The 19,962-nt window shown below is 38.7% G+C and overlaps 1 protein-coding gene across 1 annotated transcript in view; it reads left to right on the top strand.

Moving 5' to 3' along the window:
- The window catches only part of LOC141956926 (dynein axonemal heavy chain 5-like), a 169,947-nt gene that overhangs the window by 148,770 nt on the left and 1,215 nt on the right, over window positions 1-19,962 (top strand). The window contains exons 73-75 of the mRNA XM_074897797.1: window positions 3,603-3,735; window positions 14,343-14,551; window positions 19,405-19,626. Of these exons, the coding sequence (XP_074753898.1) occupies window positions 3,603-3,735; window positions 14,343-14,551; window positions 19,405-19,626 (564 nt within the window). The remainder of the gene's footprint in view (window positions 1-3,602; window positions 3,736-14,342; window positions 14,552-19,404; window positions 19,627-19,962) is intronic.

Raw genomic sequence — 19,962 nt, forward strand, 5'->3', positions numbered from 1 at the left:
CTCCACTAAGGCTATGACTACATTAGCGAGAATTGCATGGGAATAATAGGACATCTGAGGACCCCAGCCCCGCATTAGATGTTTTATTGGGGAATTTACTTTGGTCTAACTCTAGTCTGGGACTGTAGGTTGAACATCCATTAGTGGCTGGAGTATGTTAGACTCCCTGAAGCAGACCTTTTGGGTTATTGGGTTAGCTTAATTTGAAGCTGTCAGTTTGTGTGCCTTAACTCTACTTTTCAGTGTATTTTTTTTGCTACCAAAAAAAAAAAAAAAAAAAACCAAAAAAAAAATTCATGGTCTGAACTGAATCACTAATGTAGATGTTCTTGTAGAGTGTCTCTGGTTTACTTACTGACCCTATCAGATATGGTTGGTGGTCAACCAGCTCTAGAACTTCAGCTTTTCTACATATTTCACTGCTACTTCCTTGCATCCAAAAGGGAAGTAGTCCTTGACACCACCTGAAAAGAGCTTTGGCTTAGACACACCTTGAGCTTGTCTTTCTTATGCAGGCCTCTTATTTAGACCATCTCACAGAATGATGGACTTCCATTTTTTCTGCTGACAAAGACTGTAGCAAGTAACCAAGTCTAATTGAAAATAATAGCATTTACTGAAAATGATAAGCGGTTAGTACTACAATAACTTGATCACTGATCATTAAATGGCATGAATTCAGCAACTGCTTTTCTGCTGAATGTTGTATAAACTATGTGGTGACAAAGAAGTTGGTGACCTGAGGACAGCTAAGAAATGTGCATAGAGGAATGTGACACAGTAGAGATATGCATTACAAATCCACTGCTTCATTCTTAAATCACCTTATTTTATGTTAGATGACAGCTGTTTGAATAATGAAAAGGAGATATTGTAAGTGGGCTTTATGGAATTAGTATATTAATTTCAGAAAGGCTATATCGGCTAGGGAGTTTTGTCTTCTGAGTTTTTTTCTGTCAGTCAGTATCCATCTCTTTATGTCATAATAAATACAGAGCTGAAAGTAAGTCATCTGATTGCTTGATAAGAATTCTAATACAAAAACAGTCAATCATACCTCAGAGTTGGTATTTAAAACTAATCTTAACAGCAAGATTTCCAAGAAAGTCACTGTGTTACACCTAGTAAATCTCACTGAACATCAGGATTGATTTGTATACAATAAGGTAGGTAACGTCTTTTTTTTTCATTTTTCATATCAAGTTATGCCTGGTGCTCCAGGCTGAGTGCTGTGAACGTACATAGAATGGATTAATAAATTTCTGCATTATTGGTTCACTCCATTATTCAGAAAATTACCGGTATTTTTGTAGATACGTGAAAACAAATCAGAAGAACGTTTAAATTCTGAGAATTTACTAGTTAAATTTGTCAGTACAGTAATGTTTTAGAATATTTACTTAATCTTCTCTTTGCAGATTCATGAATATCAGCATTTTGGACAATAAACCTTTTAACAATATCCTCCACACAATTTTTCCTTAAATGGGAGAAATTCTTCCTCTAAATGATCCCCCAAAGGCATCACATGCTTTGTAGACTAGAAAATTGTATTTCTTATTTAAAGGATAAAATGCATGGACTATATTCTATATAAATCCTTTCTTATTAGTGGCACGCACTAGACTTCTAAGTGTTCTGGAAAAAAAAAAAAAATTGAACTCTTTTTTTGTTTTTTTGGCAAGAGGGAGGATTATCAATTCCTATGAAATTTTCAAAAAGCAGAAGATATCCTGGATTTTGTATGAAAAAAATGATAATACTTCATTGTGTAAATTATCCAAAACGAGTATTGTCTCAGCCCTAGTCTTGTGATAGCTGATTTTAGTAGTTTTTTTCTCTTTTACAGGAAGAAACACATTAACTCAGCCTGTAAAATGAACTGTCACACTGCAAAGCATTATCATAATTGGCTGGCACCTATTTCTTGGACATTCTGTCTGACAAACTCGTGGGTCCTTGTGATTAAAATATGATGAATAACCTTGCTGATAGCTGTCTCCCAATGAGAATAGCATATAAAGTTGAAAAAGAGTGCTTTATTGGGCTTGGATTTGAAACTTGAGAATTGGAAATTGTCAAAGCATTTACTGATTTATACTAGCAATTATAACCACTCAACTGCTATATTATATTCATATTGCAGAAACTTGTTATTCAGTGCAATAATAAGATCTTTAGTACTCTTTACTATGTTTATATAATGTATAGTATACATAATAATGTGTACATAGAGATATACGAGTGTATGTGGCAAAACACAAAGCAAAATCCAGTGGATTTCTGGCCTTGATGAAATAGCATGCATTATACCAAATCTTGTGACTTCTACCTGACTGAAGTAGAATTCCAATCATATTCTGCTCTTTGAAAGAATAGACTTTCTAACTCTTCCTTCATCTTTTGTTAGTAAACTCAAAACAGGCTCTTAAATTATTTTAGCAAACTGACCCTATGGGTCAGCTCTCTTATGATAGATTGATGGCCATATAGGTATCTGGATTTAGGATCTTGTTTTACTGTTTGAGATCTCTTTTTGGTTCTAGAGTCCCCTTGCAGAATTTCACCTGCAGAGGGAAGGAGTGACTATAGCAAACATCAGGGTTCGGGCTGTTTCAATGTGAAAGGTGATATATGTGGCTGAGTGGTGGAGCATACAGAGAGAAGGCCATTGGCTTTCTGAAAGCCGAGTCATAGTGGGAAAAAACACTTGAAAGTCTTAAAAATTAAGAATTCTGGTACTATGTGAGGTATAGGCACCATGACTTCTGGAGGTACCACTAAATCCTCTCATACACTGTTGTAGACAGTGATCTTTGATATAATGAAACATACAGTGTATGTCTAAAGCATATTGTATACGCATAGTATGCTGAAGTGAGACAAGGAATGCTTTTGCTACTGTTGCTGTGACACGTCCTCAAGTAACATAGACAATTCTGTTTTGAAAATGTTCTCTGTTGAATACAAGTGAAACTCTTATTCTTACAAATTAAGGAGGCCAAATGCTTCAATCTAAAAACAGTGCACATAATGGTGTAACAGAATTCTGTGGCATCTGTATTATTCTGGGAAATCTTGCCTTTCTAGTAGTGCATCCATGAGCACTTTGTCTTATGAGCAAGTCATGTGCTATTGGAAGTAACAGCTTTTATATATCATTGTGCTTGTTAAGTTGAACTCCATATGTAGCATTATTTCAAATCAGCAGAGAAGAAGAGGTGAGAAAGTTCACCTAGCACAATTTGGAAATATGAAGAAGTTACCATTAAACATGCTTTTGTATAGCATGTGGGGTAGGTGTTTTTTTTTAAGATCTAAGACCCTGCAGCCTAACAAGGACAGAAGGAACTGCTGTGTCCCTTCAAAAAGAGGGAACTTTCCCTCCTTAGAATGATGGAGGAGCTCCTTTTGGTAAGCTAATGAGTCACAGTGTGCTAAATCTTACAGTTGGCACAGAACTTGAATGGCCATCTGTTACATAAAAGTTTCTTTTCTCAGGAATTATGTGATACAATTGAAAAAACATCCTTTGCTTTCGAAAATGATTGCATGAGATACAGGAAAGTAACTTCTATAATCATTGCATTATTCTTGTTTAGGTGAAAGCCCAGCTTCAAAAGATGGGATCTATTCAACCCCTAAACATATTTCTCCGTCAAGAAATTGACCGCATGCAACATGTTATAGCAAGAGTTCGAACTACACTGACTGATCTCAAGTTGGCTATCGATGGTAAGTTACAGTATTAAAAATCATACTAATTAAGATGCAATATTTATTACTAATGGTTGCTTATCCTATATAACTAAATAAATATTTCCTCCTCTATCCTCCCTTTCTATCTCTCTTTTGTTCTCTCCCCCATTTTTTCTCCTTTTCTCTCTCTTTATCATATGACTAATTTTCGCCCTTAAAGCCTCCTGACTGCTTCTGTAAGGACACTCCACCTTAATTTATTCTGTATGCATATGCTCCAGTATTGCAATTCATATCCCACAGCACTACTACACTTCTGTGATACTCTCTAGGTTCTCTACAGAGCTCAGAGGAGCTGAATTGCATGATTAGATCCACAGGTCATGTGCCAGAGTAATTTATGAAATTAAGCTGAGATGTAATGATATAGAACAAGGTAGATGTGTTGCTGCTAAGTAATTGAGAGACAGGGCACTCAGGAGGCCAGGTGGTAAAAACTCTAATTTAAGGTGAGATTTGCAATGTTCATGAAGCTGGTTATACCAAATAGGATGTCTCTAAATGGAAGCTGGAGTGAGTGGGAGTGCCAGTCAAAAGAGAGTGATAGGATTCTTCTTTTAGCCGTCACAGGAGATAGGCAACAGTGCTCTGTATCTCTCTGAGACAGGAGGATTTGGCTGAAAGTGAGCAATGGTGAATGTAGTTAAAAAAAAAAAAAAAAAAAAAAAAGAGTATGGATGACTAGAAGCAGATGGAAAATTTGATAAGAAAAGGAGTGAGAAAAAAGAGGGGATGATGATGTTACTGTCTGCCTTTTGTCTTCACTTCCCATTTTGCTCTTCTGCAAGAGTTGAAATATCTAGGAAGGAAGGTATACTGTTGCTCAGCCAAGCTTCTTGAGTTAACAATAAATTAAAATGAAGCAGGAACAGTTCAGTTCCACTGGTTAAGGTCTCACTCAAGTCTGCTGCTCTTCAGCAGAAAGGCAGAAAATATCTGAGACACAAACTGTCCCTGCAGGGAGAAGGTCAGAGTACCTGAAAACTAGTCCTTTCTGATACAGGTGATGGCAGTACTGTGATCTGGCTTACTGGTGTTTTCCAGTCTTTTGACAATAAGTCTTTCACGAAGGGAGATTTTTTTAATTTCTCTTTTTGTTACATAAGAATCAAGAGGGATTTTTTCCTATCATTTGTATGATACACCGAGGCAACAATGCATGCTTCAGAAACATCATGCCTATAATATAAGAAAGATGTTCATAAATGTGCCCAAGGCTAATTAGCTTCCATATCCTGTAACAACCTATGCTAAGATCAAGCTGGAAGAAACAATTGTCCTCTGTTTCAACACTGAGTGAAAAGTTCCCTTTTATATGTGCATAGAGATGCTTTTCAAGTAAATTAAAATAATGCTTTCCATCCAAGAAAGTATTAATCTTTCCTTGATTGTGATAGAGGGGTGGATGAGTAACACAATTTATTTGCACTTAGTATTCAGTTCCACAGTGGGCACAGTCCTCTACCAGGTGTTTAATCAAGTTAATGCTGTAACTTTTGTTCAGTTCTCTAAAACATTACTATTTTCTTAGGAACAGGCAAGTTAAATATAGTGAAAAATTGCTCTGAAAACAAAATTGGATGTACAGTTAACAATAATGATTAATGGCTTCTTGCAGATTCATGATACATCAAATGCATGTGGTAATTAGGGGATGGAAAGGATATTTAGGCACTCTCTTTCATCAGCAAAGGGGAAACCCCCAAGCTCTCTCCTACTTGATCCTCCCCCAAAACTAGTCAACTACAGTCTCAGATCATCTGAGGTGCAACTTTTCTTTACAATGAGGTAAACTCATCTGCCTGCTCAAACAGGTCATGTGAATTTTGACATCTGCCCTGGTCATACATCTGGCTCTGGCTTCATGAACCTACTAAAGCCTGAGCACCTGCTTATAGCAGATCTAAATTTTCAAACAGATTTTGTGTTTAAGAATATAGCCCATCTTCATGTTGTGTCATGTAGTTTTGTGAAAGGAGGTCTGAATATTTGATTCTGCAGGTTGGATGTGAATAAAGGGACCTTGTCATTTTGCTGTTGCTCACTGAGTTACATTAGAGGTAATATAAAGCCCTCCTCAGTGAGAGCCCATGTGCAGCTGAACATGAGGGATGTTGAGGGAATTAGCAGAACTAGTTTTGTCCTCTGTCCAGAGGGCAGATTAAGCAGTGTTCAGCTTTTGGGAGGGATGAGGATGCTCAGCATGCGTACAACATGTTTGTTGGCATCCATGCCCCGCAAGCCTTCATCTCCACCGATAAACTTTGCTGCCCAGAGGGATACTTATTTTTGGATCAAATTGTAATAATTAGATTGTAGCTACACTTTGTACTCTCAGTTATGTCCCAACCATTAGTTCTGTTTTAATTACTTATTGATTGCACAGAATTTATTTCACAGTTGGTATAATACAGAGCATCACATAAATCAGAAAACAGCAATGATGATTGTCCTCTCAAGTGACCTAAATAGAGGCTATGTTCCAAATAGAGAAATATTTTTAGAGACAAGGAGCAGTAAGACATAGGGCTTGAACTGAAATTCCAGATCCTAATGGGTTATGAACATCGGATCTTGACCCCTGGCAGAAGGTGACCATACTCTTTGTAGGACAGTATATGAGATATAGAGTTCCTGGGTATGTGCCTTATCTTCCTCCTGTGGAAGCATAGAGGCTTCTGGCACAGAATACTAAAGCCCTAGCTCTTTGCTGGAGAGTGGGCACTTCAAACCCCCTCTCACACTAATGGAGATAGTTTCTTTAAATGTAATAAAATCTAATGACCCATCCAGTTATTCCTAGTATCATAGAGTTTGTTTGAGAAGAAGAGAACTGAATGTGGCCTATCTGTGGGATTAGGGGTGGTTCTCGTTATTTCTCCATGCGCTGAGGTAGGAGCAGTAAGCGTTTTGGTGTGTCTTCTGTTGGTGAAGAATGTGAGAAGAGAGATTCTGAGGAGTTATCCCTAGTCTCATAGGAGTGGCTTTAATGAATCTCAGCAGTGGAGCATGCTTATAGTAGAACTGGAAGTGGATATTGAATCCTTGGCAATGGAAATAGGCACAGCTTTTAATTTGGTTTTATTTCCTGATTTTTCTAACCTACTTATCATTCTGTTTAAGGGCTTGTCATGAAAGAAACAAATGCTTAATTTATTTATGAGCATATCTAGATTCCAATTTGGTCATAAAACTCCATCCACTTGGCATTTGTTTCTGGTACCTTATAGCTTTGTATTTTCAAATTAATCCTTTGGAACTGCCTACTTCATGAATAAGTGAAGGATTTGTGATCCTTTCACATCATATATGTGCCACATGATCACAGAACTCCTGCTGCTACTTGTGCAGTACTTGCAGTTAAGAGAGAGAAGTCCTTTTCCTGTTAACATATTTCCTGAGAATACAGCAATCCCTCTAAAAGCTTTTACATGCCTTGTAATGTGTAAAGATTTGTTTCCATAGGCCCAGAGTTTTTGTTCCTTACATTTTTCTTAGTACTTGCAAGACAATTACCTATGGGAGCCATAAACCCAACATAGAAGGCAAAAGTGGAATCAATGCAATTACCTACTTCAGAAGTCATCATGGCATTTGTCATGGCTGCTCTACCAGGTTTAAGCAAATTTTCGACTGCAACTACAATATGGCACCCGTCATGTTACAAAGCTAGCGTATTTCCATACATGTAATGCACACCATACATAACTTACATGCCAGAACTTGGAAGAAAACCTCATAGATTGGTCTTATCCTACACTGAAAGAGAGGGTGATCAGAGCTTTTGGAATAATAGGATCAGGAACAAATATATTACTAAGGGGAGATGGGACGTTGCTATTTGGTCTCTTTTTACCCACACATATGTATACCATGTGCATGTTCTTTAAATGACATATAGCTTATATGCATGAAAACTTATTAAAATTAATACACCATCCTGTTTCATGTATATGTTTATGCCAGATTGAGAAGTGTGAGAAAATACAGGTGAGATCATTAAGACAGAAGGTATTGGAGAGTTATTAGGCATTTTTGTATGTTTCTAATATTTTTGTTTCTAATATTTTGTATGTGTTTCTAATATTTTTGGAAGTTTATAATTCAGACAAAGCTGAATAATAACAAGGCCTTGAGGAATACTGGTGTATTTCACTAGTTTCTGTATATCTCAGTCATCAATTTGCTACCTTATTAAAAACTATTTCATTACCTGTTTTTAGCTCCTTACCATCCATATATTACATTGTTAACCAGTGTGTTGGCCTTAGGTGTTTCCTTGTTGTCATTCATATAAGAATATGTTGAAACATTCAGAACTTCATGTAGACATGAGTTAGCATATAGTTCTACGTATATAATAGGAGTCACTTAAAATTCCTACATCATCTACACAAACTCATGTGTTAAACTCCTGAAAGAATAAGATAAAGATTCACTATTTTCTTCCAAATCAGGATACCATGATCTTGACAGTATTGTTTGCATCACATTGTTGCAAGGAATTTCTGGTCATTCTGTGTAACACCTTACAAGAGGGATATAAAGGAACTCCAAACAAGCCAAAAGAGGTGGCTGAGAATTTATTCTAATCTGTATGATGAAAAACTGAAGCTCAGGAAACTAGTCTTACCAGAGTGCACAGGAAAGGTAATTTCGCACGAGAGGAAGGAGCCCACTCATTCCCACTGGCTGTTGTTCTGTTTTGACTCATGATGCTTTAAGACTGCTAACACTAACACAATTTTAGTTTGGCCTGCTGAAAATGGTAGCAGACTTATCAACTGAAAAATCTTGGGCTCTTATTTTACTAATTCTTACAGTGTGTGTGTGTGTAAGGCTTGTAGGGATCATCTGTGTATTCCACTTTTGGATGAGGATTTTATTTGAAGATGATTAAGAGCACTCAGTGAGGACATTAATGGAATGTAACAACGGGGAATTCATTTGAGGAATGGAGGGGATGAGTCTAGTATGTCTTGTGGTGTAGTTACTCTTGGCTCAGCAGCTCTCATCCATTATTTACTTCTCATCCTGATAAGAATGCCAGAATGCCTTCGGTTGTCTTTTACAAAGTGTGGCATGTTATTTCTGGACTTCTTAATAAGTGCTATGTATGCTTGCCATGATGCTAGCCAGGACAACTATTTAGAAACACACATTGCACATTTAGGACAAACTGCAGAAAACAGTTTATTTGCCTGTTCTATTATCCTAGCTCAGGGTAGTGATTTGTATAACTTTTTGGGAGGTGTGCATGGATTTTCATCTTCAAATTACTGCTTCAATATATTTATTTTCAGTACTTTGTGGGTACAGCCAAGTGCATTTAGTAGTGGAGCTGGTAAATTTTCAGAACAATTTGCAAGTTTACTTTCAAACTGTCTCCTTGCTGACTGAAGGAATTAGCTATTGCAGACAAGCTAGGATTTGTGAGCTGAAAAATCGCATGCTACCCAAGTTTCTCAGTTCCTTTCTTCTCTTCTGACTTAATTAAATCAGAAGATTCTGCAGCAGAAAAGGAAGGTGGGAAACAAACAGAAAACAGAACAGGGGCAAAGGATATGTCCAGCTGGAGAGAATACCGCAGTCTGCAAAGTAAAAAACAGAGAGAATATTTGCAGGGCTCAGCTGCCTGATTTACTCTTCCTGCTCTGGAGATCAGGAGCAAAAGAAGGTGATAAACTGTGGAGGGCCTTGGCATTAAAGCAGCCTGGTGGAGTTAAATGAGCTCCTGAGACCTTCCTGAGAATCATCTCGAAATGCTTAAGTGCCCAAATGCTGCATGTGAAGAAAGAGGGAAATACCCAAAGAACTGCATGAAGCAAAGAAATTGACTTCTTTCAGCACAGCAGTGGTGGTCACTGAGCTGGCAGAAACATACTAAAGCTTGCAAAAAAGAAAATTAAATTTGAGGTATGAGGAAACATACATTAGCTTTTATTGTGTTTATCTATTATTCTGTATACCTTGTACCTTTGGGTGGAATAATAAATAATGCTTTTTTGGGAAAGCACGAATGAGTTAGCTGTTGCCATAAGGCAGAAAGGGAGGAAAGTTTATGAAGTTACATGCAAGTTAGGATTTTCTCTTCAACATGTTTGACAAAGAAGAGGGAGTTGCAGCTTGGTGGTGGAGGCAAAGAGTGACTAGTCCAATAACCTGGTTACTTGGGAGGCAAACTTGACTGGGGATTAAAGGCTGAAAATATCAACTTCTATAGTTGAAACTGTGAGTCAAGAATGGAATGATGCTTTCACTGAGCTTTTTCTGCTGTGTAATGTTAAGGCTAGCTTAACAGACTTGTCTAGCAAGTGTTGTCCTCAAGGGATAGCCTCCAACCCTATTAGAATGATGTCAGCTATTGGCAAACTGTACTTGATGGAGAAACTAGCTTCTTCTCATTTCATTTATATCCTATATAATTATTCTGGTTATTCTTTATTCACATCTGTGCCTGTGGGAAGAGAATCAGTCAGTGGATTGAGGCTTTTTTTGGTTCATGCTGGAGTTTAAGATCCTTCTTTTGTTCCTAAATTTATCTACTCATTTAAATGAGATACGCATATTTTCTAGTCCAGATACAGGCTTTCCTAAATGTGAAATTCAAAATGTAGATCCAAGTTTTACAAATTGCACAGTTTTCAGATTAATCTTGTGGTAGGTATGGTAGAAAAGGGGCAACTTCATAAAATAATACAAGGTCCTGATGTCCATTCAAAACACTACACCTATTGAATGAATCACCCTAAAACCAGGTAAATTTAAAAGAACACTCTATTTACTTTAATTAACAATAAAAACTAGTTATTCTCAGAACTAAGTAGGTTTATTTGGCTTATTCACTACACAGCAATTGGATAGATTTAGATGTGGTTTAGAAGTGACATGGTATAAATTTTAGGGCAATGGAAAAGGAGAATCCTAATTTCCAAACTGTGTATACTGTGCAAACAGTTTGGTTACAGAACATATTATTTTTGAAGCATGGAAATACCCTAATGTCTTTAACTCACCTGACCTTTCATCAGTCATTTTCAGATGGGCTTTATTCCATTCAAGAAAAGGAATATCTGAAGTAAACCCCAAAATAACCAAGTTATAAACAGCTGGCTTGTTTCATTCATAGAACATTCAAGCCTGTCACGTAAAGTTCATAGGACATTCAGTCTCTTCATATGGTAACCAATGCTCTGAGCCTCTCAGAAGTTAAATATAAGAAGCTTATGGTGTTGTGCTGCTCCATCAATTTATCAAATATATTTTTTCAAATACTTGTATCACCTTTCTCCAGAAAGATGCCATTATTTGTCTCATGTGTTACTAATTTTATTTCTGACAATTATTTTATTTTTAAATTGTTTTTATTGGAGTATTTTAGCTACAGAAATGCATCCCAGCACCCACAGATGCCATTTAGTGCTGAAATTCAAGCACTGTATACCTACTGCCAGAAATGACACCCACTCACTAGGAATATTTATTCAGCTATATGGGCAAGGCCAGAACAGTGAACATACCTCATCCTGAAGAACCCTCTGGCTTAGCATTCCCAGCAGCTGCTCTAAGTCATAATGGGCAGACATCCTAAGAGATTTCACCATACTTTGAGATAGAGACTGGTTGTATTTCCCTACTTGAAAAGCTCCAGCCTGCCCACAAGAATAAGGAATAAAATGTGGCACTCTCACAACCCTTGTTACAGGAGAAAGTTGGCTGCATCAGCCTGAAAAAGTTGGCCACGTCAACCTGGAAACAAGAACGAACCAGAGATGAAATAGTTCTTTCTTCATTTGGATCATAATGATCCCCAGGGGCATCCCTAAATGGGATGCTCTTCACTTGTTTTCTGCCTTTACTATGGTTACTCCAAAGTTGAAACCAACATGTGTTGCATGATTTTTTTCCACTTTTTCTGCCTCCAGAGGATGAATAGGCAGTATGATCTAATATTACATTTTTCTAGGCGGAAGGGAGATGACACAAAGTGGATTCACTCTTAAATGTTGGTGCTCTTGGTTATACGTGAGAGAAGTTTTATACCCCAAGGTTTATTACTTGTGTTTTAAAAGACTTATCTATCCCAAAACATGATTCTGAACCTGACTACAAGCCATTATAGAGAATGCAGGTGTATTGGGTTTGTGTGGCAAGGTTTTGATAGTGGATGGGCTACAGGGGTGGCTTCTGTTAGAAGCTGCCAGAAGCTTCCCCTATGTCTGACAGACCCAGTACCAGCTGGCTCCAAGACAGACCCATCGCTGGCCAAGGGTGAGCCCATCAGCAACGGTGGTCGCACCTCTGGGATAACATGTTTAAGAAGGGGGAAAAGTTGCTGTGCAACAGCAACAACAGCCAGAGAGTGAGAATATGTGAGAGAAACAACTCTGCAGACACCAAGGTCAGTGAAGAAGGAGGGGAGGAGGTGCTCCAGGTGCAGGAGCAGAGATTCCCCTGCAGCCCCTGGTGGAGACCATGGTGGGACAGACTGTGCCCCTGCACCCATGGAGGTGAGCGGTGGAGCAGAATCCACCTGCAGCCCGTGGAGGACCCCGTGCAGGAGCAGATGGATGTGCCTGAAGGAGGCTGTGACCCCGTGGGAAGCCCACTCAGGAGCAGGCTCCTGGCAGGACCTGTGGACCCGTGGAGAGAGGAGCCCACACTGGAGCAGGTTTGCTGTCAGGACTTGTGACCCCGTGGGGGACCCACGCTGGAGCAGCCTGTTCCTGAAGGACTGCACCCCGTGGGAGGGACCCACGCTGGAGCAGTTCGCAAAGAACTGCGGCCTCTGGGAAGGAGTCATGTTGGAGAAGTTTGTGCAGGACTGTCTCCCATGGGAGTGACTCCACATTGGAGCAGGAGAAGAGTGTGAGGAGTCCTCCCCTGAGGAGGAAGGAGCAGCAGAAAAAATGTGTGATAAACTGACCACAACCCACATTCTCTGTCCCCTTGTGCCACTGGAGGGGAGGAGGTAGAGAAATTGGAGTAAAGTTAAGCCCGGAACAAGGGAGGGAGAAGGCGGGGGGGGTGGGTGGGGGGGTGGGGGGGGGTGGGGGGAAAGCGTTTTTAAGATTTGGTTTTATTTCTCGTTATCCTACTCTGATTTAATTGGTAATAAATTAAATTAATTCTCCCCAAGTTGAGTCTTTTTTGCCCATGATGGTAACTGGTGAATGATCTCCCTGTCCTTATTTCAACTCACAAGCCTTTCGTTATATTTTCTCTCCCCTGTCCAGCCGAGGAGGGGAGTGATAGAGAAGCTTTGGTGGGTACCTGGCATCCAGCCATGGCCAATCCACCACTGCAAGATAGGCAGTATTTTTTAGTATTTGCAGTTTTGTAAAAGTTGATGCATTTCTTGCACAAAAAGAGGTGTGTATAAATGAGAGCAGGTTGTTATCTGCTAGAAGAAAATGAAGCCTATTTGCCATTGAGGTAGAAGGTACCAGATTTGCACACACTGTTATAGAAGTGTTTAGGGTAACCACTGCATTCTTCTAAATGGCTAGAAAGTTTCTCGATGTTCTTCTCCTTCCCCTGAACTACGGACCTGCCAACCTCAATGGAAGGAAGGGATTTGAAATGCTTACTTATTACAGGCCACATTTTCATACAGATATGTTTGGATGGGCCACAGCCCTTGTTTGCAGTCATCCAGAGCACCTCTCTTTCCTTTACTTATTGTGTGGTAGAAGCCACCTAATTCTGTTTGGTATCTCATGTAACCCTTGTGGCAATTACAGCACTTGTTTGTATGATGGTGCATTGAACATTGATATTACATGAACATTTAATCAGAACAGAGGCTACCAGTCCAGTTTCTACAATTTAAAATATTTTAGCTGTAATAGAGACAACCTGAGGCATGGCCATGTGCCAGCTCTCAATACTATTGAGAGTACAAACTGATAAGATGTAGGAACTTCTGGCACATGGAATGGTGAGTGCCACTGAAAAATCTTTGTGTTAGTAAATGTCAATATTTTAAAGGAGGCAACAGTACTATGTATGGAATATGTGAGTATGCATTGCTACTGCCAAAAAAAATATATAAAAAGTCTTGCCTCTAGGTTTATTCTACATACTGCTTTCCCGCTGGGAATCTTGATAATGGAAATGTACAAAGCTATCATTAATAACAGTGAATTTCATGAATATAATCACTGTCAGTACATGCTTAGGATATAGATGAGTTAGTTACACAGTATATCTCTATCATTGATCATGTATGTGGGAACCATTAAAATATATAAAAAAATTTAAAATGATGAATCACATTCCAAACACAGTGTGAATATAATGAATATAAATATTATGTGTGAGGGAAGAGTAGTTTAGAAAAAAATCTTTATTTTGAATCAAAATAGCAGAAGAAATATCATTTATCTTGTCACCCTTAACAGTGAATCAAGTCTTATAAGTTTGAGCAAATTAACTGCAAATTGATAGGACTTTAGTGCAACAGGTATGCAATTAAGGCACAACAAAAGAGGGTTTATTAGACTCAGAATGTCATTTGGAAGTTTTAATTGCCTTTGCAAGCTAGGGGAAAGTTCATTCTCAATGTTTTACTTATCTTCCAGGAAGCATAATTATGTCAGAAGAACTGCAAGATGCTTTAGATAATATGTATGATGCTAGAATTCCAAAACTATGGTTTAGGATTTCCTGGGAGTCAGCTACTTTAGGATTTTGGTTTACTGAGCTTCTTGAAAGAAACCAGCAGTTCAGCAGCTGGCTGCAGGATGGCCGACCAAATCAGTTCTGGATGACAGGATTCTTTAATCCACAGGTAAGGCTGCCAGACTGATCTTTCTAACTCCTGTGTAACAGTTAAATTAGACCTTGAGAGAACTTCAGGCTGACTCAATCATGACTATATGAAGTGTAATCTAAATTCAATTTTTAGCACAAATGTAGGATAAATTAACTTCAACATCTATTGAAGACATTTTCGCCAGACTCAAGTAACATTACTGAAATAATGAAATGCATTTTATGGTTGCTTTAATTATAGCATGGAAATTGGGTAAATAAATCTTTTCACATTTCAATTTTATCCTCTTTTTTTTCCCCTCTGCTACAGTAATCTGTTTTCATTTATTGTATGAAAATCCCTTTGAGTACAAAACAAGTTAAGTTTCAATACTTCGACACAGGAAGAAGAGATTTGGCCTTGGCTTTGACTTCCTTGAAATGGAAGGTTTGTTATTTATACAACCCCAGAATTGTGCCAGACTTGGTCTGCAGAGACATATAAAAAATACAGCCTCTCGCTTGCACCATCTAAAATAAAATCCTGGCACAAAATGAAACAGAAAAAAGGGAACAGCTGAGAACAGAGTTAAAAGAAGTGAAGTATACATACCTGGATGATGTGTAGTTTCTTTGCACAGTTATCCACATTCATTAAAGCTTTTTATGATCCACAGATGTTTGGGGGAATTAGGAGTTGTGGAAGTGAGTCACTGTGAGAGCATCCAGCCAACAGGTTTCTGTGAAGCCTTAGCAAAAAGCTATTTTAAAGATCTATTTTAATCTCAGTCCTTGTTAGCAATGCAAAAGCTAGCTGAAACAGCTGCCTAGAATAGAGAAAGCAACAGTGGCAAATATTCTCTAGGAGTGCTGCTGGGAAATATCCATCTATCATCTATCATGTCTGTGTCAGCTGTCTGCTGATACCACTTTATAGCATGGCAGTGTGCTCACAGAATCCCTGAGCAAAGAGTTCCCAAGCAAAATTATGAGGGAGAGGGGTAGGAGTTTTAACAATATGATTATGCTTCCATACTTGGTTTATTAGCAACACACCGATAGTGGCACTCTAAAATATTCCCAAGTAACTTTTGAAATGATCAGGCTCAATGCAACCCTAATAGGCTTTTGGTTTTGCTGGTGTTTGCTTTTGCACTACAGAGGAACAAGAGTTGTTACAGATTTTGTACTGGCCATTTTAGCTGGCTTTTTTGTTCTTTGGGGTTGTGTCAGTTCTGAAATTTTGCCCGATCAAATTGGGCATCCTACATTTTTTTGGATACATACATCTGGATTTCTAAAAAAAGCTGCCAATTATAACCAGAGTAAAATGTCCTCAAAAAAAGCTGTGAACATAGTAAGTGGAAAAGCCTCCAGAAATACAAAAATTAAACACTTCATAACACATAGTTTTAGAAGTCCCTAAATACATAGTGTGCAGAGAGAAGAAAATCAAAGCATGAGGTGTGCTTACCTGATTTAAAAATCTATTTTTGCTGACAATCACAAGCTTAAGAATCAGGTGGTTATTGCTGTAATCTCCATTTTCTGTAACCCAGGCTGTGGGAGTGGCTCATTCTACAAGAAAGTCACCTGAGCAAAGAATCCTTTTCTATTTAATTAACTGTTATTTTGTTAATAGTCATACTGCTGTGTTTAAAGTCAGTATTTCATATGTTAAGAAAATTGATTTTCATCTTATCAAGCAAGTTGAGGTGATGAAGTGTTAGTGCTGCAGTTCTAATGGCTTGTTTGTAATACCTGACAAATTGTCAGAAAAATCCTTTCATTTGTGATATGAAATGCAGTTCCTAAGTAATTTATAATTTGCCTACTTGTATAGATCTCACTGTTTGCTTTATAGTCAATGGATAAATGCCATGGATAACACAAGACAATAAAGTAGATTTATAGCACTGGGAGAATGAGGCATTCTGGCAATAAAATATAATATAGGACCTGACTCTGCCTTCTTTTGGACTGTTTATACACTAGAATAAATTCAGTAATTTCACAGACGTTAAACTTTATTTATAGTGATACAAATGAGAGCAGGCTCAGGCTTCTATGTAAAAGAAACCTGATTCCCTGTGCATGTCTATATTGGGCCAAGATAACTGGGATGAACAAAACAAGAAGTGCCAGGAATTTTCTTCCCTTCTGGAAGTTAATCTGATGTTACTGGATTTCTTCCTCAAAAAACCTGACACTATGTACATATCATTTCTACCTCCCAATTTCCATATTGTGGCTGATACTGCTTTATTGTTTCCTTGTTTGCATCTTTGTATTCAGTGGCTGTCACTTGTCCTACATATGGATTTTAAGCCCTGTGAGGCCAAACTGTCTATCTTGTTGCATAATACTTAGCATAATGAAACCTCAGCCTGTTTCTAAGACCCTTATATGCCAAAGCAATGTGAATACCAGTAAGAATTTGAAGTACAATGCCTTCATTCCTCAGTCCCCACTTAATTCTAGTAAACCTGCCGTAATTTTCTTGCTGTAGAAACTGCAAAATAAGTGACAAACAAGGAACCTCCTAACCAAGGTAAAGGAAAGAATGTGATTGTGAAAGCAATAGACTTAACTGATTTCCATATTTCTCATCATAGCTTCCTTGGATGCCTGCTTCTCCCTCACTGAAGGTTCAGAGTTACTTTGCAGGGATTGTTAGAAGGCAAAGGGACAAAGCTTTAGCAGCCTTCAACGAGGAGGCCAGGGAGAAGTTCAGGAAAGGGCGGGTGAAGAAAGGAGAAATAATTTTCCATTTCTGAAATCTCAACATGCATCCCCCCCAAAAAAGAAAAAACAAACCACACAAACAAACAAACAAAACCAGGGCAAAGATTACCAGAAATCAAAACAAATGTCATGGCAAGTCATCCATTATGTCCCTGACAGATAGTTTTGGGGGGAGCCAAGCCCTCAGCCATACAGTGGCACCTTGAGCCACTTGGTTCTTTCTTGTGCCGTTCACCCACTTCTGTGATAGCCAGCTGGGCCTCCAGCTCATAGCTGTAGTCTTTAAACATTGTCTAGGATTCATTCAAATGAGCAGATAAGTGTTACAAGTCCCAATGCAGACAGCGTGTAGGTCCTGCCATCTCTGTAAGAATAGTCTGCAGTCTAAATCTTATCCCTGAAGACAACTCACAGCTCCAAGCTTACTTCTATTCTAGTGTTTCCACAGTGCCTTTGAACTGATTCCCTTAATACAGTCATTGCTCTGTCTTGTCCTCTTCAGGCTCTTCTTTAATATTTCAGTTTATCTGGGATCCAGTAGCCCTCTGGGGCCTTCTGGCAGTGAGCACTGTGTATATTTTAAACTAGTAGTACTATCATGTTCCTACAAATTAAAATTCCACAAATTAACTACAAAGATTCTGCTTTCAATTCATGGCATTTCCAATAGAAGGACTTGGCCTTTAATCCTGTCTCCTTTAGCTATATGCTAGCGTTCTCAACTACTTCAAACGCAATTACAATTATCTGTGCTATCACAAAACCTCTTTAAAACACTTGTCCTGATGTCTCTGGAATTACATTAATGAGAAGCAACCAATGTCAGTTAACCGCAACATCTGAGTTCATGAATGTCATCTGATGTTCTCATAACTCGAAGGGTGTTGCGTAGCTACGAAATGCTTAGCATGTGCAACAAGCAATCCAGCCCCAGCAGCCAGAGATTGGTCCTTGCATTTAGTAGACCAATGTGCTCATATGTCATATTTCCGCCTATGACATTTTTCCATTTATTTGTCCCTAAGAGTAGCTCAACAGAGCATCCTGCACTGTGAATACTGAAGAAGAATAAAAAGCTTGTTCAGTTCCTTCATTGCTCCTGATTTCTTCCTAGCTGTGCTGTTGGATCTCTAATACCCACCTTTGTGTGTTCCCCATGTGGCTCTGTATTCTCCCATCTCTGTCTCCCGATACCTTCTTTTTCTGCACTGAAATCTGTCCTGAAACTTCTTCCTTCTCAGTTGTCCTTCTCAGGAAGTCCCTCTTGCTCTTGCATCTTCAATTTTTGTGTTTTATTCATTCATCTCATGGCTATATAAATCAATTTCCAAATGGTAGAACAAGGTATACATCCACACCACGTCCCCTGGAAGTGCAGTCTATACCCTCCTGTCTCTTAGGACTAAGGTACTTCCCATTTACTGCAGTATATGAGAGAAGCTAACCAGCATCTTCAGCCTGGCTTGTCTTGTGAGAGCTTGTAACTATAACATGAGATTGTAGCTCTTCAGGAGATTGAGTTTCATTCTGTGCTGCTGAAGTGCTTTAAGTTTATCTGACTGGTGCCTACAATAGTACATTATTGTTGTATATTAAGGCTTTGCACTGAGCAAAGTGACAGAGGCATTTCACTATTTAATTACATTATTCCAGTTTGTACTTCCTTTGTATTCTGTAAAATGCTTCATGATTTGTTAACTGAAAAGCAATTTTATAATGCTGGCATAAGAAAAGGTGAATAATATAGCACACAAAATACCATTGTTGTTTGTGGCTTAGCAATTACCTTTATTTGGAACCTCAAAAACCACTGGCAGCCTTATAAACCTCTCTCCATCTGGCTGGTTGCAAAGTAGGCATGTGAGGGGTGGTGAGTTTTACATGCAGCTTCTGATATGTTAAAGAAGCCAATCTGGTGGCTTCTTAGCACTAACACATGCACACCAGGTATATAAGAATGCATAGTGCTGGGAAAATGTAGGAAAGTACTGGATTTACTCAACTGAATTCAGTTTTGTATGCAGATAAAATTCTGTGGGATGAGGTTTTATACTGCTGATATCACTATTATATGGGGGGGAAAAAGTTTGGAATGGGTGGGTTCAAGTATTTTAAAATACCCTATGTCATATTCAATCTCCTTAGGGATTCCTAACTGCTATGAGGCAAGAGACAACTCACATGAATTTAGCAAAAGGGTGGGCGCTCGACAGTGTTGTTTTACACAATGAAGTGACCAAGATGATGAAAGAAGACGTTGTTGGACCTCCTCCTGCTGACATTGGTGGGGTTTACATATATGGCCTTTTCCTTGAAGGGGCAGGTTGGGACCGCAGAAACAGTAAGCTGGTTGAGTCGGCACCAAAGGTAAGGATCAAGTGAGCATGACTGACTGTGGCATAATATGCTATGCTCAGAGAACACCAGAAAGTATTTTGAGTGCCTACAGCAGTGGTTTCAGAACAGGTTTTAAGAGGACAAAACACTAGCAGGGCTGGGAAGAGGACAGAGTGTTTACCCACCAGAACCAAACAAAAGACTTCTGTTAGAAAGTGAATTTAGGATGCGCTGCACTAGAGCAGACCAGATGCCAAACTCTTTGCCTTCAGGGGCCCTAGAAGCACATCATGTTTGAATAAAATAGTGCAACCCATAGTCAGCCTTCTTTTGACTGACTGAGTGGGACCCTATCTCAACTTCCAA

Source organism: Athene noctua, chromosome 2, assembly GCF_965140245.1.
Source record: "Athene noctua chromosome 2, bAthNoc1.hap1.1, whole genome shotgun sequence".
Taxonomy (NCBI): domain Eukaryota; kingdom Metazoa; phylum Chordata; class Aves; order Strigiformes; family Strigidae; genus Athene; species Athene noctua.